At 43.1% G+C, this 21,349-nt stretch overlaps 1 protein-coding gene across 4 annotated transcripts in view; it reads left to right on the top strand.

Moving 5' to 3' along the window:
- TLE1 (TLE family member 1, transcriptional corepressor) overlaps positions 1 to 21,349 on the top strand; it is a 106,288-nt gene that overhangs the window by 58,489 nt on the left and 26,450 nt on the right. For all 4 annotated transcript variants that reach the window (XM_034773100.1, XM_034773099.1, XM_034773098.1 and 1 more), the window contains exons 10-14: positions 4,189 to 4,242; positions 6,007 to 6,159; positions 7,053 to 7,197; positions 7,917 to 8,107; positions 9,368 to 9,444. In XM_034773100.1, coding sequence (XP_034628991.1) covers positions 4,189 to 4,242; positions 6,007 to 6,159; positions 7,053 to 7,197; positions 7,917 to 8,107; positions 9,368 to 9,444 — 620 coding nt within the window. The remainder of the gene's footprint in view (positions 1 to 4,188; positions 4,243 to 6,006; positions 6,160 to 7,052; positions 7,198 to 7,916; positions 8,108 to 9,367; positions 9,445 to 21,349) is intronic.

Genomic DNA, 21,349 nt, shown 5'->3' with positions numbered 1-21,349 from the left:
TCCCACCTGGCACCTAACTCGCTCGTGGTTGAGTCGGTGAACCACAGAGCGCCAAGGCCGACCCGCGCCCACCCTTAAGAACAAAGATGCCAAGAGACTCGATTCCTTTGGCAGAAGGATTTATTTGTCAGCTAGTTTTCAGCTGAGAGTAGCCAGCCACCAGGCCTTACTCAGCAGGTATGACTTTAACCTGTGGGAGTCCTTTTGCCTAATTTCGAGCCCCTTCTCCCGGACCGGGATAGGAAGGACATCAAGGCTCTTGTGGGAGAGGGGTCGGCGGCGGCTAAAGCAGCCCTACAGGCAGTGGCGGATGCGCCTGACACAGAGGCTCGCTCCATGGCATCTGCAAGTTCCATGCGCCGGGCATCATGGCTCCTATTATCGGGTCTATCGACGGAGGCCCCATCCCTGATGCAGGCCTTCCCGTTCGATTGCAAGGCGCTCTTTGCGGACCAAATAGATGTCAGGCTGCATGGGATGAAAGACTCCCGCACCACCCTGCAGACCCTGGGTCTCTACGTCCCTCCGGCAAAGGACAAGGCCAAATCGCTCCCGGCGGCTCAACTGACTAGGGGCAGATATGAGCCCCCATACAGAAGGCCTCGAGACCAGAAACGCCGGTCACAGAGTCAGTCCCACTCTGCCCAGCAGCCTGGTCCCCCTAAGGGCAAGAGGCAGGGAAAGAGGAGGTTTTGACTATTTACAGGGGGGCACTGGGCCCGTTGGCGGGGAGGGACCCCCCCCCCCCCCCCCCCCGACCAATAAAGTTTGTGTTCTGCAACCAATTGTCTGCCTTCCTCAGGGCATGGTCCCGCATAACGTCGCACAGTGGGTCCTCAGCACTATTGCTGAGGGATATGTTTTGCAGTTCACTTCCCCTCTCACCCCCCCACCCTGCCAGGCCACCCGTCCCCCAATGTGGCCCTGGGAGATTCTGAGCAGGTCTGCATCCTGGATCAGGAGGTGGATCGGCTGCTCAGCCTCAGTGCGGTGGAACGCGTCCCAGCACAGTTCCAGGGCAATGGTTTTTACTCCCGATACTTCCTGATCCCCAAGGCGAAAGGGGGTCTCAGACCCATCCTGGACCTGCGCTACCTGAACAGGTTCCTAACCCATTCTAAGTTCCACATGGTATCCCTAACTTCTATTATCCCCACCCTAGACTCGGGAGACTGGTACGTGGCCCTGGACCTCCAGGACGCTTACTTTCATGTCCACATTTTCGAGGGGCACAGACACTTCCTCAGATTCGTGGTGGGGATGGGGCACTACCAGTTTACAGTCCTTCCCTTTGGCCTATCCACAGCCCTCAAGGTTTTCACGAAATGTATGGCAGTGGTGGCAGCATACCTCAGGAAAAAGGGGGTGCAAATCTTCCCCTACCTGGACGACTGGCTCCTCAAGGGTGATTCTCGTCCAGAGGTGGAGTCCCACATGCAGCTACTCCTGGCCACATGCAAAAACTAGGTCTAGTCGTGAACGAGGCAAAACCTACTCTAGTGCCCGTCCAGCGCATAGAGTTCATTGGCGCTCTCCTGGACTCCTCCAAGGCCACGGCCTCTCTTCCCCTGGACAGGTTCAAGACCCTAAGGGACCTCATTGCCTCGGTCTCCTCGTTCCTGGTGACCACAGCCAGGTCGTGCCTTCGGCTCCTGGGGCACATGGTGGCTTGCACGTACGTGGTCCGCCATGTCAGACTCCGGATGAGGCCCCTCCAACTCTGGTTGGCCTCCCAATTCTCCCAGGCCCGGGATGGCCTGGACAAGGTCCTCACAATCCCGTCCCTGGTATTGACTTCCCTTCAATGGTGGTCCCTCCCGAGCAATATGTTGCAATGGGTTCCCTTCAGGTAGGCCAACCCATCCATAGATCTGATGTCCGATGCTTCGGACCTGGGCTGGGGAGCTCACGTGGGAGACGTACAGACCCAGGGTACGAGGTCGACCCCGGACTTGTCCCTGCACATAAATGTCAAGGAACTTGGGGCGATACGTCTGGCGTGCGTGGCTTTTCTCACACACCTCCGTGGCAGGGTCAGAGTCCTCATGGACAACACCGCCGTCATGTACTATATCAACAAGAAAGGCGGGACTCATTCCCTAGCCCTCTGCCGGGAAGCCCTGGCCTTCTGGGAGTTCTGTATAGCGGCTGAGAGCGGCTCACCTCCCAGGCATCCGCAGTATGCAAGCGGATCGCCTCAGCAGTGTCTTCTCCCCCCAGTATGAGTGGGCACTCACTTGGTGGTTGCCCACCAAATCTTCCTAGAGTGGGGTCCCCAGATCGACCTGTTTGCAACCTGCCAGAACCTGCATTGCTCACAATTCTTTTCCAGACACGTTCCTCCTGAGCTGGTCTGGCCAGCTCCTCTATCCCCCCCCCCCCCCATTCCTCCTCATCGCCAAGGTCCTTCAGAAGGTGAAAGTGGACAAGGCGAGGTAGGACATGCTTATAGCCCCGGTGTGGCCCCGCCAGCACTGGTGCGGGCCCCTCCTATGCCTCTTGGCGGCCCTCCCCCCCCCCCCCCCCCGGGGGCTCCCCCCCCCCCCTGGCCTCCCCCCCCCAACCCGGGTGATGCCTCCTCCATCCCAATCTGGCCGCGCTCCACCTGACAGCGTGGCTAAACGAGGAGGAGAACATGTGTTCGGAGCAGGTAAGGAGAGTCCTCCTGGAAAGCAGGAAGCTGTCCATGCGTCGGACGTATATGGCGAAGTGGTCCAGGTTTGCCAGGTGGGCGAGCGAGCGGGGAGTTTCCCCCTCCACTGCACCACTCCAGTTCATCTTAGACTACCTTTTATCCCTTAGGAGGTGCACCCTGACTGGCACCGACCTCAGTAATAACGTAGCTGAATTCGAAGTACCTTAGTCCGAACTTACCGCGGGTCCAGACGCGGCAGGGAGGCTGCCCCGTCGATGCCGCGTACTTCTCTCGCCGAGCTGGAGTACTGGCGTCGACGGCGAGCACTTCCGGGATCGATTTATCGCGTCTAAACCAGACGTGATAAATCGATCCCAGAACATCGATTGCCTGCCGCCCGGACCCGGAGGTAAGTGTAGACGTACCCTTTGAAACCAAGATCTGTGATTTCTTCCACCATCTTGTATCAATGCTGGGAACTTTCGACAAACTTTCCTACGTACTAAAATCTTTCAACTCACTATGTCCAGATGCTAGCAGATTTGGGAGTATTAATAACCTCATTTATTCAAAGGAGAGCATGCTTTTAAACCATTGTCTGTTTCCTTGGGAATCATATACAATGTGAAACTGTTGATTTTATGGAAAATAAGACAACTTCTCTTTTTGGTAGAAGCAGTAGGAATGGAATTGGATTATAAGTAGATAAGATAAATACTTAATTCTTAAAACAAAGAGTTTAAAATAATTCCACTTGGAACAGGCTTAATATTTAAAGATTTACTAGATTTCCAATTGCACTCACATGGTTGCTGTTTTACTGCTTTCCTAAAAGCAGCAGTTTTAATGACAAGGAGGCATTTGTGTCTAGAAAGCAGAAATAAGTTGGCTAAAGAGAATTGTGGGATTGGAAATAGGACAGTAAATTCAAGATCTTTCCATTTAATTTCTGCTCAAAACTTTTGATGATATGACGTTTTAAAATGGAAATTGGGATGGTCTCAAACTGGACTCTGGACTTACCCAGGAAAATTACCTTGGATTTAGGAGAATCTTCTGAAAAAAGTAGTACACATAGGATATTTCTTTCAAAATCCTCGCCATTGTGCTTTTCACGTTCAAAGCACTGTGCAAACTGTAACTAATTCTGCAACTCTCCTTTTACAGTTGATAGGACTGAAATATACAGGTTAACAATGAGAGCAGTTAAGGATGTCTTTTTTTCCTCAGAGTGTAAACAGTCACTGGACTAGCCATACATCATTTATATTTTATAGTTAAATACAAATATTCTTTCCACTATCACAAATCTAATGTAAAGCTAAAAGGCAAAAAAGCTGTGCTCCTATTTTCATCAAATTTGTATATTTTCCCTATCATTTATAAAAGTGGTGAAGGGCTCTCTGCTGCTAATGGTGTGGCTCTCCTCTTTCTGTCTGTCTAATTCGGGTAGGACAGTGATGTTTGAATATTCAGGTTGTGAATACAGCAGATGCTTAGTCTTTTCCCATGCTTTTCAAGTGTATTAAATGGAATAAACAATTTTTTTCTAGGACAGCGATGGGGACAAGAGTGACGATAACTTGGTTGTGGATGTATCCAATGAGGTAACTTAGTTTTCATTTTTTGCATTTTTAACATTTGCCCAAGCATTGAAGGAAAAATTCACTATCGTCTAAATCAGGGGTCAGCAACCTTTCAGCAGTGGTGTTGCCAAGTCTTCATTTATTCACTCTAATTTAAGGTTTTGCGTGCCAGTAATACATTTTAACATTTTTAGAAGATCTCTTTCTATAAGTCTATAATATATAACTAAACTATTGTTGTATGTAAAGTAAATAAGGTTTTAAAAATGTTTAAGAAGCTTCATTTAAAATTAAATTAAAATGCCAGGACCCGGGCAGCGTGAGTGCCACTGAAAATCAGCTCACGTGCCGCCTTCGGCATGCATGCCATAGGTTGCCGACCCCTGGTCTAAATGTATATAAAAATAATGCTTGGGTATTTTCTTTTTACTAATATTAGTAATTAACCTGAAAAACCTTAAAATTTAATGCCCGCTGGCTGCCATATAACAGGACAGAGCAAATTGGGCTGTCTTATCTGCTCCCTCTTGCACTGGTTCATATACATTTCAGCTTTCCCATAAGTTGTATTTCAACATTTCACAGCTGCTGTCATGACTGCCTCTGTGTGGTGGGGAAGAGTTAAGATGGGGATGTATGTACAGGACTGGGGTTGATGAGGCAGTGTTTTTAAATCAAAGTGTCTTTGGCAGGGGTGGGGTTGGAACACAAAGTTAAAGCGAACTGAGAGTTGAGAAGCAACTAGAGATGTCCACAGAATTTCCTAGGGCAAGTGGCCCTTTAAGAAGACCCTACCATTCTTCAGGAAAGACAGTCTATGGTAGCTACAGTTCCTGCCAGCAGCACCAAGGTGAAGGGGGCTAGTCCAACTCCCTCCTCCCCCTCTTATGTCCTGCAGATACAAGACTTTGGGAGCATAGGATGCCATCAGTCCTCTTCTCTTACTCCGATCTGCCTTCTAGCAGCACTGGGAGGCAGGGCCTTTACCAAGCCATGGTGTACAGAGGAGGTCCGCTCTGTCAGCCGTCAGTTTCGTAGCATTGGATGGTGGAAAGTGGGTGTCGGAGCAGGGAGCTAGGTAACTAGCAACATCCTCAGAAGCCCAGACCACAGCAATATCTGAGCAAATGATACAGAATTGATTAATAGACTTTCTGCTCTCCTGCACCTGATACCACCTGCAGGGGTCCACCCGACCCCTGGGCAAGCAGCAGAGTGTGTAGAGGAGCCATTGGAGTCCTGGTGGCTTTGCAACCTCTGCCCAAGGCAGGCACTTGGCGGGGGTGGGAGCAGGGGGCGAGAGGAGGAGTGGGGGGGAGGTTTGCTACATAGAGGGGTAATATGGACAGTCTGTATAGAGGAAAGAAAACAATAGATAATACATACTCTATGGGCCAGGAGCTCAGGGTCATTTTCTTTGAGGGTGGGGTTAAACAAAGTGGGTTATCGTAGATTGTAATCTCCTCTTTATATATTTAAGAAAAAATTACCATGTTATTATTTAAAACTCACATGCAAAACTAACTGGGTTTGTTTTAATCAGTGGGCTAACTGCCCCCACTGACCAGATGATGAGGAGACATTGTCACAGAGAAACAAACAAAAACTAGTATTTTAAAAAAAATTATGTATTTAAACTTATCTCTTTAAAACCTTCCAGTTTTTCCATGGTGATAATTCCGTGGCAGTGCTTTGTACAAGCCCGTGGCCATAAAGTAGTTTTCTGCTGTCCATTCCCCCCATTTGTATTTGTTTTTTGTTTTATTAGTAGTATTATTATTTTAGGATCCTTCATCGCCACGGGCAAGTCCGGCACACTCACCACGTGAGAATGGCATAGATAAAAACCGCCTGCTGAAAAAAGATGCCTCTAGCAGTCCAGCATCCACAGCCTCCTCAGGAAGTTCCACTTCCTTGAAATCCAAAGAAATGAGTTTGGTGAGTATTAAAAGCAGTCTGTAGCCCAGAGGAAATACCTATCTATTTCTCACATGTATGGTCTAACTACTAATTACTGTTCATAGTGGCTTGCTTGTTGGCAGCGGATGTCTGATTTTATACACTTGAAGTTGAAGCATGTTCTTGTTCCCCTAGACCTTTATAATACTATACAACCCTCTTCTTTGCTGATAAAAACTTCTACTTCACACTGATCTTTCCTATGCACTTATAACTAATGATTTCCAAGTTTACTGTATAATGCAAACGGTTCACTTTAAACAGTGTTTTCTTTTTGGAGTTGGAAATAGCTTACGCTTATTCTTCACTGCAGACAAAACATACACACACACACAGATCTTTTAAAAGTCCTACAGAATCACGATTGCCTTCTTCTAAATAGGCTGTTTTATTCTCTCTTTTGGTAAAATGTCATTAAATTATTTGATCATAAGATCTTTGGCTGTTATACTGGCACATTTTGTTAAATTGTTTTATTTTAGGGTATTATCAATTAGGCATCACTCTTTTTTTGGACTTTAATTGGGGACATTAGACAAATTTTATCTGTAATATTTGAGATGCCAATTTTAGACTGAAAGAATTTGGTGATACGTAGAATATTGTCCTGAATTAAAATTATCTCAGACATTTTAATGCCTGTGTAGGAAGGAAAAAATGACCTGCATTTTTTGCTTGTTTGATTTTGGCAGGAATAGGAAAGGTCAACATTTCTCGCTCACAAGTCAATGCTATCAACATTGTGTGGATTTATGAAAATTGGCTGAGGGAGTAGGTAGTAGGTGCCCAGTGTCCCAGCTGCTGTTGTGATAAATTGTGTAATATGGCCTGGATTAAAAATAATACTCATTTAATTTGTTTAATGATACCAGCATGAAAAAGCCAGCACGCCTGTTCTGAAATCCAGCACACCGACTCCTCGAAGTGATGTGCCAACTCCGGGCACTAGTGCTACTCCAGGACTTCGTCCAGGCCTTGGCAAACCTCCAACAATGGACCCTCTAGTTAACCAAGCTGGTAATGCATTGCTTTTCATGTGCTTTTCTAAGTCTTTCATTAATCTTTTATTTATGTAATTTGTGAATACTAAATAAATGTATTGCTTCATTCTTTATATTGAAGAGGTTTGATAAGAAACAGATGTTCAAACTTAGTTTTCAGCAGCTTGTACCTCTTTCAGACTGACTGTTTACATTTATCTTCTTTCCAAATAATCTAAACTATGTAATGACTTCTTTAAAGTTTCTGATAATTATTCTGAATGCAAGCTCCTTCCTAGCCATTATCCTGTATTTGAAGCAGCTAATATTTACTGAAATGTAAATCATGACAAATTCAGAGCAATGCTTTGCTTTGCTATTCAGTCTTCAGACATCAGTTTTCTAAACTATACCTCTCGGCCTTATTGCAGTAAATAGAGAGACACCAAATAACATGAACAGTGGAGAGAAGGAAAATATGAAGGAAGGAATGGGCAGTATGTGAAGGGATTATTAAAAGTAATCAGAATAGCTAGGCATATATGAGCTCTCATTTACACAGAGCCAGGATGTGTGGTGGTGATGAACTTAGTTCAGAATGTACCTAGCAACATTAAAAGGGACTGTGGACAGAGGGAAAGACGGGGTGTTGCAAAAGAAGTATCCATCTGGAATGACAGTGTTTTCTTCCCTGTGTGCAGAGAAATAGAAAATTAATTGAATTCAAAATGAGCGCATTATTTCATTAAACTGCAGCTGCTGGTTTGAGGACACCCTTGGCAGTATCAGGACCATACCCTACTCCATTTGGAATGGTACCTCATGCTGGCATGAATGGAGAGTTGACCAGTCCAGGGGCAGCTTATGCCAGTCTGCACAATATGTCCCCGCAGATGAGTGCTGCTGCAGCTGCAGCCGCCGTGGTTGCCTATGGACGATCTCCTATGGTAGGAAACACATTGCTTGCCATCTCAATAGGATGAGTTTTGGTTCACTGGGAAAGGCTATATGCATCATTTAACATTGTCTAACTTCCAGGCCATCACAACGCCAGAGGTTTGACTACTTCACTGTATGTTTCACTTTGCTCTGTGGCTACAGAAACAATCTTGTTCCTTGAAAACAAAGAATCACAGTGTATTTATGTATGTTTCAGTTTTTGTTTGCCTTCATTAGTTCTTTGGTTCATTAAGAAATGCCAAACTATTTATTTATTTTTTTGTGAATAAAAAGGTAGTGTTGGAAGCTACAAAGCACTTCATTGGTTCTCTGGACATCTGTTTTTCTCCTACTGGAGCAGATTTGTACATTTTATAGACATCCTAAATTAATCCTGCAGCACATAGAAGGCTTTTTATCCACTTTTCTGTGCTTGTAGTTTTTATTTTTTATGAAAATAAAAATTTGAAGTTGGTTGATGTCCTTTTTTTTTTTTTTTTTTTTTTTTTTATTGCTCTGTGGCCTGGAAAGTTAGAAAATTCCTTATGCCTAGCAACAGTGCAAATAAGGTGCTCTTTAGTCACCACTACCATAACGTAGAACTAAGCAGGGGCCCAGTTTTGCAAACATTTAAGCATATGTGTAACTTTAAGCACACAAGTAGTCCCAGTGAATTAATTGGGATTATTTCTAAGTAAAGTTATGTGCGAGAGTATTTGCAGGATATGTGAAGCTTGGTTCTGTATTCTCTAAATTCTAGAATGAGGCTAATCTTTTTAACTGGAAAACAGTTTTCTTGAGCAGGAAGGATGGAAATTGTAAGTGGCATATACATGTCTTTAAAACTACATGCATTATGGTTTCAAGTTATGGATACCGTTTCAAAGGATGAACTTGAATGTACTTTGGTCCTTATTTGTTGTAGGGATTGCTTGAAGTATGTATTTATGCTAGATGAATTAATATAATAAGATTTAAAATGCTAGGAAATCCTAAAGTAGCACATAATGTATTAAGCATATAATTACTGTCATATTTAAGCTGTTACGATCGTGTACATCTATTGGTTCAGTTTTTGAATGTGAACACTGGAAAACATAAAAATAAATCTCTTAAGAACGTCCCTTTAATGCATTCCAATAAGAAACATTTGCATTTCTAAAATGCTCTACACCACTTTTTTAATACATAAAATGAGTTGGGGGTGAAGAAAGGGGAGTTGTTTTCTCATTCAACAGGCTTGAGATTTATTCATTTTTCACTATCAGGTTGGATTTGATCCTCCTCCTCACATGAGAGTACCTGGAATCCCTCCAAATCTAGCAGGAATCCCTGGGGGGAAACCGTAAGTAACTTTTAACACCTTAGTAACATCTGAAACAGTGAGAGCACTTAGTTGTCTTATGTCAGCAAACAAGACTTCCAAATGGAATGATATCTTGGGTGTTTTGAAAGAGATTGCTGTTGTCCTCTCCTGATAAGGAGTATATCTTATAAATTCTCAACTGGCAGCTGTCTTCTTAATCACATTTGTGAACATTTAGTTATTTCTGGAGAGAAGCTGATGGTGGGATACATCCCTGAGTTTCCTTTCTCTCAAGCTTTGCTATTGAACTAGAGGTAGCTAGGGGAGTTGGAAATTAGTAGTGCTCAGCAGAAGAAATAAGATGTTTTCACCTTTATATTGAAACATGTGAAGCTGCCTTTCAGCTGCTACAAATAGTTGGTGCAAATCACATCCCCCTTATATTAGTAGATATTATAGCAGGAGTGAAGGTCTGATGAAATCACTGTGTCTCAAGCTTCAGAAATTTAGGTGCCACTTAATGGGGATCATAAGTACTTACTTTGGCAAAAGGTGCATAATGAAGCAGGCGCTTCTGAAAACTACCTCAGAGATATGCAGCTGTAGAGCAGCAGGTTAGACAGACAAAGATGTACAGTCGACATATAAAAGTAGGAGGGTTTATTTTCACAGCAGTGCTTGAAATTAGATCCTTGTATTAATACTGAACTCACTATGTAAAGAAAAGAGCACTTAAAGTTTTTTAGTTTGTTAATGGTGACCATGCCGTTTTGGATTCACAGATAAGTGTATTTTGGATTTTTAGAGTAATTTTATTTTTTACTGAGGAAGTAAAGGTAATAAAATTAAAGCAGTCTTGTAGTTAGCTAGTATTCTATTCTGTCAGATGAATTTTGAAATTCTCTTAAAGATGTCTGGCTTTCTGTATTTTCACAGTGTAGTGCTTTGTTGGCATATTAAGCAACATTTTTAAATTATGCCACTAAAATCTGTGTTTCAGTTTGGTGGGTGAGCATTTTGTTGAACCTTCAGCATTTGCAGCAGTTTGATTTTAAGTAGGTTGTAAAGGTTTAAGTAGCCTTAATTAAACCTGGTTAGGTTCCACATTTAGGGTAGAATCATGGACACATACAGCCTCTTTTTTAAAAAAACAAAACAAAAAAAACCAACCCTCTAAAAACTTCTTATTTTAACAGTTTTCTTAAAGATTTTTAGAAAATAATTTTATACAGTTTTAAACGGAGCATAATTTCCAAAGAATATATTGATAAAACTGAATTTTCTGGTGGTATTTCCTTTGTAACAGGTATATAGTTTCCCTCTCAACCTGCTCTGTCTCCTGGCAGTGTTTATCTAAAATGCCTGCCTAATTTGCATATGGGAAATCCTTCCTGTTGATTACAAATATTCTGCAATATGGTTCTAGTTTCCATTAAACTATCTGCCTGATTTAGTAGTGAAACTGATTTAAATTTTCCCCTCTTCACTCACGTCTTCCTCACAGATGCATCATATGCCTCCCGATTGCTTCATGACTTTATTATGAAGCTTTGTGCTTACACAGGTTCATATGCAGATTCATTAGGGTTACCATATTCAAACATTTAAAAAAGAGGACACTCCACGGGGCCCCTTCTCCGCCCCCCCCCCCACCCCACCCCTTCTCCGCCCCCATTCCAATCCCTTCCCCAAAGTCCCTGCCCCAACTCTGCCCCCTCCTCTGAGCACCCCGCATTCCCCCTCCTCTCTCCCGCTCTGATCTTGGTTGGGCATTGCTAAGTGCTTCCCTGCTCCCCACTCGCCCTGCAGCCTCTATGCCCCTGCCTGCCCTGTTCCTCCTCACCCTGCGGCCTCTGCACCCCCCCACCCCTGCAGCCTCTGCGCCCCCTGCCTGCCCTGCCCCTGCAGCCTCTGCGTCCTCCCGCCTGTGCTCCCTGCTCCCCACTCGCCCTGCAGCCTCTGCGCCCCCTGCCTGCCCTGCTCCTCCTCGCCCTGCAGCCTCTGTGCCCCCTGCCTGCCCTGCCCCTGCAGCCTCTGCGCCCCCCAGCCCCTGCAGCCTCTGTGCCCCCTGCTCCCCACTCACCCTGCAGCCTCTGCACCCCCCGCCTGCCCTGCCCTTGCAGCCTCTGTGCCCCCTGCTCCCCACTCACCCTGCAGCCTCTACACCCCCCCCCCGCCGCCTGCCCTGCTCCCCCCACTCACCCGGCAGAGGGAGAACTGCGGGCTCCACGTGGACTCAAACACTGCCGCGCTGCTCTGTGGGGGAGGGGGAGGGACTCTGGCTGCTAGAGGCCCCAGTGGCTGCAAGCGGCTTTCAATCAGGCCAGGCGTCCAATCAGCCGCGCCGCACTCTGCGTGAGGGGAAGGGGGAAATCCCGGACATTTCTTCTTGATTAGAAATCTCCCCCCGGACAGCCATTTAAAGCTGAAAAACTCGGACATGTCTGGGGAAACCCGGACGGATGGTAACCCTAGATTCACTTGTCCTGCACAGCTTTCAAAAGCATGCAGTCACTTAATTTTTAGTCTGAATTGTAAGTTATAAGAAACATTTACTGTGTTGAACCTTACAAGCTGAACCTTTACAAACACACCTTGATTTGCTTCCACCATGCTTTTCAGCCTTATGTACCGCTGTACCTGTCATCCTGACTGATTAAATTGTGCAGTGAATATAGTGCTTTGTGTAGTGCATGTTTCTTCTCCTACTTTTCCTCTTTCATAGGCTTTAATGCGAACTGCTCCTCCTAAATGTGTTTTCTTTGCTACTTACTGCACTTTTACATGCAGACTCCACGAATAGATTGGCACACTCAAGCTCCTTCTTGGACCGAATTTCATGTATGACATCCTCACCTGAGGAAAAGATTAGAGAAGAGATAGTGAATGTACTGCATTACTAAGAGGGGTCTAAGGATGGTATTATGCATCAAACATTGGCTGTTAAGTTAAATATTGAAGAGCATACTAGTTCCTAAAATTGATTTTTCTGTTTTAAGGGGCCAAATACATTCCTAGTGACTTCAGTGAAATGTGGCCCACAGTTTTATAAATAAAATATTGTGGGATCATTCATAGGCCAATAGATATGGGTGATTTTAATTCTTGGACTTCATTTATTAAATCATTTCACTATTTCCATTTCATGACTTCCAGAAATATTTAATCAAAAGTGTACTGGGGAAGGGGGCTCAAATCTAGATATCATTGTTGCAATGTTCAAGGCACATCAGCCATGTCTGTTTCCTATTGCTTAAAAAGTATTATTTGAAAGAAAAATATTGTGTTCTTTATGGTGTTTTCCTTCTGGTCACTTAGATTTTGACCGAGAGTTTAAAGCTTAGTTATTGAAACTGCTTCTGAGAACCCTCACTTGCAGTTTAAAGGTTACATACTCAGTCATACTCCTGGTCATACTACTTGGATACTGTCTTGCCTCCTTTGCTGATAATTGCTGCCTCCTTTGCCTGTTCTTACTATAAATAAACATGATAAACTTTTAAAATCCCAGTAGTCTTCAATTGACTGCGTTAGGATTTAGACTTATTTTAGCCCCGTCCATCCACAACTAGTAGGATGTCTTCCATTGTCCAGAGTAACTTTATGATAGCATCTTTTATCTGTGTTAGATAAGTCTATTGAAATTTTCTGGTACAAAATATGGGTGTAATGTGGCATCTGTCACAGAATTTCACAGACTGCAGGGGAATTCTCAGTTTATATTTGAAACCTACTTTCTTCCAGACACACAAATTGAGATGCCACATTGTGTTTGTGTAGTAAATGAGATATGACATTTTAGTTGTGTATCCTGTTGCAGGTGGGAGGGGGGAGGAAGTTTTTCAGTTAGAAATACTGAATCCCCTGCCATCTGTGTCTGCTGGCTACTATAACTATCTGTAGATACTCTGGGCTTTTGTTTTTTTGTTGTTGTTCTAAGTACCATTGACTCAGTTCTCTCTCTTTCCAAAGGACCAGCATTTCTGTGAGCACTTGTTCTTCTTTGACCACTGTACACAGTGAGATCTTATTAATAGAATAGATTGCTGTTAGAAAAATAAGCTGCCTCTTAGGAACCTGCTCTTGTTTTCCAGTTGCCTGCTGTTGCAAGAATTCCCTCTAGAAAACACCTTATTTTCTACTGCTTCACCTTCTGCTGTGTCACTAAGTTTAAGTCCCTTACTCCCAACCTTTTCTGATTTTGTTTTTTTTAATCTGCCACTGGCAAGTTTGTTCTCTTCAGAGCCTAATCCTGTTACCAGTGATGCTAGTGACTCTGGGCCATTGCATGCTGACCTAGAAAGCTGTAGGGTGTTTCAACTCTCAGTTCCCATCGCCACAAATTAGGTGGTCTTGGCAGTTGATAACAGTGCCCCTTAGACACTCTTTTATTTTATTTTCCTGTGTTTCTCCCTGAGAACCATTCCTTCCATTTTCTCTTCATCCTGCTGTCAAGCTGTATTTAGTATTTATTCTTCAGTTTTCCTGCCTTCTTTCTGTAGTTTTGTGGTGTTTTCCTTTTCTCCTGTATTATCTTTCTATATTCCCTCCATTGCTGAAGCCCACTGCTAATTTTTTCCATTACTGTGGAACTAATATTTCTCTATATTTTTCTTTTGTCTGCCTTTAACTGCTGTTATGACTTGCTACTTTTTACTTCTTGTTGTTCAGTTTTACGCTTCCATCCTCATAACGAATGATTCAAGCTCATACTTTAAAATCTCATGCTCAGTAATGTTTGGAAGAGGTCAGATGATCTAAAACTACTTCAGTTTCTTTAGCTATTGGCCAATTATTAATTTATCTTGTGGTATATTCATCATGTTGCACAAGAGTGAATTTCTTTAGATTTTCCTGGCAGCACTTGTTCTGTTGTTTTTTCTTTTTCTTCTGGTGTGGTCTCCAAATCAGTACTATTTTCAGAGATGACCATCTGGTGTGTGACAAATCGTGCACCTTGTCCTTTCTCTCCCTACTGTACAGTGAGCAACACGCAGTATTTTATACTCTCTTTGGCTTAGTGCTGTATTCATATTTGCTCATTTGATTAGTCATTCCAGTGGAGTTTTTAGTTTTCTTTACAGTCCTCCCCTATGGCTATTGTGTTAACATTCTGACAGGTTTTCCCAGGGTATGAGTTCTGACTTCTTCTAGCACTACATTGCTGCACTCAGCATTGATACTAGAGTTAAATGATAGCAACATCGTGGTCACAAACCTGACAATTAAAGAACATGCTGTCTTAAAATAGAATTGAAATGATTGTAGGGTGGATTTGATTTAAATCAAATTGATTTAAATCACTAGTCAGGAAGACTTGATTTAATCATGGATTTCTACATAAAAGTGCATTCTTGTTGGTTGTTATAACCTTAATACATATTCTTCACAAATCAGAGATGTAGGTTTCATTTTTAGAACGTACACACTACATTTTTAAAGTGATTTATTTTGAAAACTTTTCAGATGAGTTTTACAGCTATATCAGAAAATGAAGGATTGGTGATTTCATTTACCAAAGGTAATTGAAGCAGATAGTTCACCTTCCATAAATATCTCCATAAATATCTCCAATTTGATAGGTTAATCATTAATATTTGGAGGATTTTCTTGCCATGCTGTATTAGGAAGAGAACATCACCAGACAGACATTTTTGTTTTATTTAACTAAAACAACAACGTTGTGTATTCTGGATTTTTTTCTCCAAAGCAAACATATAATACTTTAACAAAACAAGCATATGAATTTTTGAATTTAGTTAAACCTTCAAGTTTTTTTAATCAGGTTTGTTTTTGTTAAAATTGTTTTTAACTAAAATAGTTTAAATGAAATATATATATATTTTTAAAAACCACAAAAATTAAATCAACTATGTCAGCCAGATCAACATGAGAAACTTAAAATATTGGCTTCTGCAGCTAACTCAGTCATCTTCTCCTTCATTTTCCAGTTTGTTCATAATCTGGAAAAGAAAAACAAGCTTTCCTGATTTTTCAGGTCCCAAACGATTTCTCAATTGGTAATGAATTAGTCTAAAGCAGGGGTAGGCAACCTATGGTACACATGCTGAAGGCGGAATGCGAGCTGATTTTCAGTGGCACTCTCACTGCCTGGGTCCTGGCCACTGGTCCGGGGGCTCTGCATTTTAATTTAATTTTAAATGAAGCTTCTTAAACATTTTAAAAACCTTATTTACTTTACATACAACAATAGTTTAGTTATATATAATAGACTTATAGAAAGAGACTTTCTAAAAACGTTAAAATGTGAAACCTTAAATTAGAGTGTATAAATGAAGACTCGGCACACCACTTCTGAAAGGTTGCCGACCCCTGGTCTAAAGGAAGAAAATATTCTATCTGCACTGGCAGAAGAAGCTACTGCTGTTAGAAATGAGATGATCACTTCAACAGTCTCTGAATCCAAGTGCTTAAGTGACTTCCACCTGTTCACTGGTGTGACTTTTTTTAAAACATCAGCAAACATATATTTCTTGAATGGTTCACCCTTAGCACTGAAGTTTATTATAGTGGGCATTATGGAGGGATGATTGCTGGATGTCCATGTCATAGCCAACTCCTCTTCTTCAGCAGTTAAGGTTTCACCGTGGTACCGAGTATTGAGAATATTTGCAAGAAAATGAGCTGGAGATAGTGCTTATCCCATTCGGGTTTTTATTTTTTTTTTAATGCTTGTAATTTAACTCTCATTGCATATTTCTCTTTTGAAGATCTCACTCTGTTCCTTCCAAATTTCAACAGCATCAGCAATAAAACAGCTATTTCCCTGCATTTTGTTCAAGGCTACAGAAATAGGCTTCAGGGTACTCAGCATGTGTTCAACATTTCTCTTAAGCCCAATGTTGAGAACTTTGGCTATGACAGTACCATCTATTTTTTCACGATTTTGTTCACAAACTGTTGTCAGATTAGGCCAGTTCTTGATATAGTGCTTGAAACAGTCCACTACTGAATTCCATGGTACGTCTTGTGGGAGAGTTAGCTTGGTTCCTCCCACTTTTTTTCAGAGCAGCTGCTGCAAAGTGGTTGTTATGGAAGTATTTTGCAATTTCAACATCATTAGCTTTTATTTCTGGAACACTGAAGTCTTTGGCTAGGAGGTGCATCAAATGAGCACTGCAACTGTATGTTATTCGCTTGGGACTCTCTTCTAAATAATTTCTTCTCATCTTGGAAACATTTGCAGCACTGTCTGTGACCAAGCTGCATACTAGACATTTGAATTTTTTTTTAGTTTGTTATAGCTTTTACTGCTACTACTTGTAAGTATTCTGCTGTGTGTGCATTTCCTGATGTATCCATTGTTTCTGTAAGGAAGACGTTCCCTTCTTCTGTTGTCACACAAGCACATACAACAGGATCATTGTGGACATTGCTCCACCCATCAAGACTCAGGTTAACAATTTTACCCTCTAGACCTTTTGCACACTGCTCAATTTCTCTTTCATACACTTTATCCAGCAATTTGCCTGCGACAGTTGCTCTATTGGGTGGACTGTATCCTGGTCTTAATGACTGAACCATGTTAATGAAGTGTGGGTTCTCAATCATACAGAAAGGAGAGTTTGTTACATAAACAAACCGGGCAGTTTTTTCATCAATTACCTCTTTTTGCAATCTGCTGGTTCTTACCACAAACTTATCTATGGTTGTTTCTGGATGATGGAGATTTTTTTTTTTTTTCTTTTTGCTACACATGATATACTGTGGCTGTGACATACATGATGTGACTGGAACACTATCACTGGCAGATAACTCTGAAACTATAGAAAATGATGGTGAAGGTGGATAGTCTTCAGAATCCTGTATGTTTAGTATGGATTCTACTAAACAAAATAAGTCAATGCAGTTATTTAATTATTACCACCATACTGCTCATTTAGTATTACTCATTGCATTCACTGACACTCAGTACTACTTTAAAGGTGAAATTGTAAAAAGATGATCTGCCTATTTCAGCTACTTATTTTTTTTACCACAACTGCATCTAAAATGATAGTACCATAGAGTAACAGCTATATTTTTTTCTCAAACATGAGAATTCAAGAATAGTCCAGAAGGAAGACAGGCAGTCCTTAAGAAAGAAGTATGAAATAAAAAAGTTTACCAATCTGAAGATCCTGCATGTTCAGACATGTTCCTTTCATCCTCTTCAACACAGCTTCATCCTGAGAAGGAACACTTCTCATGATGTTGTTTCATTCGGGCAACCAGGCCTTGCATTTCTTTGTTGCGCTGTTTGCATTTTGCACGCATGCCTGTCTTACCCACAGGTAGAGGAACTTCATTAAAATATTCCCAAACTGGCTGTCCTATAATGGCAGTAGGCCATAAAAGTTTTTTCCCTTTTAGTGAGAGAATGGTATGGTAGATCTCAAATCAATGAAGGCTACTCTCAGAAAGACTTCTGGAATATGCTGCTCAAACAGTTTCACTTTTGTTTCTACTGCCTGTTCCTCCCTTTTCACATTTATCTCCAGACTTCTCCTTGTCCAGATCTATTCCACCTCCAACAATCTTCTATTCATTGAATTTTTTGAAACATTACACTTTTAGAGAGAGGTGTAAGGGATTGACTCTGTGTACACAAATTTGCAGAGGGACAATAGGGTTGAGTAGGGTTACCATATTTGAACATGCAAAAACAGAGGACACTCCACGGGGGTGTCGGCCCCGCCCACAGTCCAACCCCGCTCCACCCCCACTCTGCCTCAGGTCCCATCCCCTCCCCGCTCGGCCCTGCCACCGCACCCCTCCTCACCCCCTGGCCCGCCGCTGGCTTGCTGCCTCCCTCCGCAGTCCCACACCCATTGCTCACCTCCTTCCACCTGCCATTCACTTCCTCACTCCACTGCCAGAAACCCCCATGCCCGCCCCGAGAACCCCCTCCTGCTGCTGGCTTGTCGCTTCTTGCTTCCTCACCCCCGCCCACCCACCTGCCGCTGGCTCCCTCGCCACTTGCCTCTTCAACCCCCGCTGCCTCCCGCTCGCCTTTTCAACCCCCCCCCCCCCCCCCGCATGCCACTGTCTCACCACCCGAACAAAAGACAGTTTATTTAAGAATGAGGATTTAACTAGAAACAAGAGTGATAGAAACAAATGATTGCAATATAAAACAAAATCATAAAACACGAACCTGGGCCTACACTTATCAAGAGTGATCTTTCTTATCTCAAAGTAGGTTCCTCCTCTTCCCATGAAGGTCAGTCTGTTTGCAGAGTTGGCTGGTTTCCCAAACACCAGGATCCAAACGTTCATGAAAGCAGCCCTGTTTTACAAGGGGTTTCCTCTGTGAAAGGATACAGAGTGCTACTCTCTCCTATGTGTTATACTGAAAACAGCCTTTGTTTCTATTTGCACACAGGGCAAACCCCAATCCTGTTGTAATGTTTCTTTTTTACCTTTAAGACGTTCCAGTTGTTTGCCATTGCCTCTGATGGTGTCCCATTCAAAGTCTTACTATTGTGCAAAGCTAAACAATTGAGCCTTGCATTGCATCACCAGCCAGGTTAGGCAGGGTGACAAATCCCCCTTGCCCCAAAGGGCCATTATCCCCTGGTGACTAATTTCTACTCCAAGTCTATAACACAGACTTTTAAGGTAAATACATTATTCCTTCAATATTACCCATGCACACATCTCACAAAGATTCTCACTCTTAACAAGTTACCAGCCTTGTGTAGATCCCTTCCGCATTCCTCTTTGTGGGTAAGTGCCCAGTAAGACACGTGTAGGGTGCAGTGAGTTTGTCAGGCCTGCGGTGACATCTGTTTGTGAAGATCAGGGAGCCCGTTGCCAAGCGGTGCTGGTGTCCCAGTGAAATTGGGGTGGCTGACCGTATGGGGCAGGGCGCTGAGGCTGGTGGGGCAGGTAAAACTCACTCAGCTGGGGGTCAGATGGTGCCCGGATGGGGCAAGGGCAGGTACCGGTCAGTCTCTAGCGCTTGTGCCGTGCCAGGGCCAGCAGCCTCTTCACCGCGGAGTCTCCCCTGCTTGCCTGGGGGCAGCTGCTCCTCTTGGGCTCCCCGGCCGCTACTACCACGGCTGCCCGGGAGGACACGCAGTTGGGGGCGCCACCGCGGAGGAGATGCAAGGGGCCGGGCTCGGCTGGGGCCCCACACCTGCTGGCCGAGAGCAGCAGGAACCGGACGCCACTCGGGGGGATCCGGGCAGCCCAAGCCCAGGGCGGCGGCAGCCTCCACAGCAGCAGGGGCAGGCTGGGAGCGTAGCCTGACATGGGGCAGGAGAGGCTGCGCTGCTGTTGCTGTTTCCGAGCCCTGCCACACGGCGCAGGAGAAGGAGGCGACTACAGCTGCTGGCCCCCCACCGCCCTTGGAACTGGAGCGCAGGGCCTGGGGCACAGCCCCGCCTGCTGATAAGAGCTGGGCTGCGGCTTCCTGCTCATCACTGCAACGCCAGGCAAGAGCGAACCCAGCCCCTGGCCAGTGCCCCCTGCTGCCCCTGCCCAGCTCCCCTCAGCGGCCTCCGTTCATCCCCGCATCACTTTCACAGTAGTTACCATCCGTCCGTATTTTCCCGGATGTTTTTAGATATTTAAGAATTCCTCCCGGACGGCAATTTAACAACTAAAAAGCTGGACATGTCTGGGAAAATACGGACGTATGGTAACCCTAGGGTTGAGGGCTGTTATTTCTCACCTCTCTATATTATTTATTTATTTAAAAACATTTTGCTCTTAACAAGCATGTTCTCTGAAGAGACAAATCCACAGTTTGAGAACTGCAAAACTAAGCATCCCTGATGGTATCTTCTAGACTGAGCACTGAGTCCCATTGGGTAGATAAAAAGATTAATCTAAATAATCTATACAGAAGCCTCTGGAACTGCATAAGATTGGGACCCTAATCCATGAACTATTGGAACTCATAATTTACAAAACTTTTCTTAAACATTACATGACTATATTGTCGCTTACTATGGAATTAGAATTTATAATCCCTATTCCATGATGAGTTATTTTTGAGCTCTAATGTATCTTAATTAAAACTATCTTTAGATAGGTTTTTTCCTCAAAAACCATTTTATTAAAAAAATCCAATTGAAATAAAAAAATCTGATTTTTTTTTTTTAAAATCATTGATTTTTATCCACCCTGAATAATTGTATTAAGGATGTGTGTTTTTTATCGGTGCTCCATTTGTACTTTTCAATTCTAGTTCGGAGCATATAAATGTTATAGACCAGATTGAGATGGAGGCAAAATATAACTACTTTTTAAAATAATGTCATTAATTTTAATAAGGAAGTGGCATTTTATTTGTTTAAATGTTTACCATGCAAGTCCTAGTTATAAGCTGTCTGGGACACTTTCTGCAGAACCCAAAACTGCTGCATTTTAGCAATTATATTGAACATCTAGAGTTGGATAGCTGGTCAAATCAGTTTCTTGACTTCAAGGAAGAATTAGCATGATAAATATGATTAAAGTTCTGTAGTTCAATTTTATTATGAAAACGCTATTTCTGGATATTTCTCTGAAATGGAAAGAACAATTCTGGACCTCTCCTGGGAGGGTGATAAACATAAAACAAAATTATCCTATTTGGAAAATGGAGAGCTAAAAGTGCCAAATTTAAATTTGTACCAAATTAATGTGAGACAAATGAATACATTACTATTATTTGTATTGTGGTAGTGCATAGGAGCAACAGTGTGTTCCTGGTACCAATCCAAAGTCCTGGGTACAAATTGAAAAGCAACTTACTGACTCAGTAAACCAAGATCAGAGAGACTGCTTCAGGGTGGATTGATTTAAATTAAAATGAATTAAAATGTATTCAGGATTTAAACCAGCAAGCAGGAAACCTTGATTCTTCTTCGAGATGATGTGTTCATGTCCATTCCAATCAGGTGTGTGTGCGCGCACATGTGCATGGAGGCTGGAAGATTTTTCCCATAGCAGC

The sequence above is a fragment of the Trachemys scripta genome, chromosome 6, assembly GCF_013100865.1.
Source record: "Trachemys scripta elegans isolate TJP31775 chromosome 6, CAS_Tse_1.0, whole genome shotgun sequence".
Taxonomy (NCBI): Eukaryota; Metazoa; Chordata; order Testudines; family Emydidae; genus Trachemys; species Trachemys scripta.
This window is presented reverse-complemented; position numbering and strand designations above follow the sequence as displayed.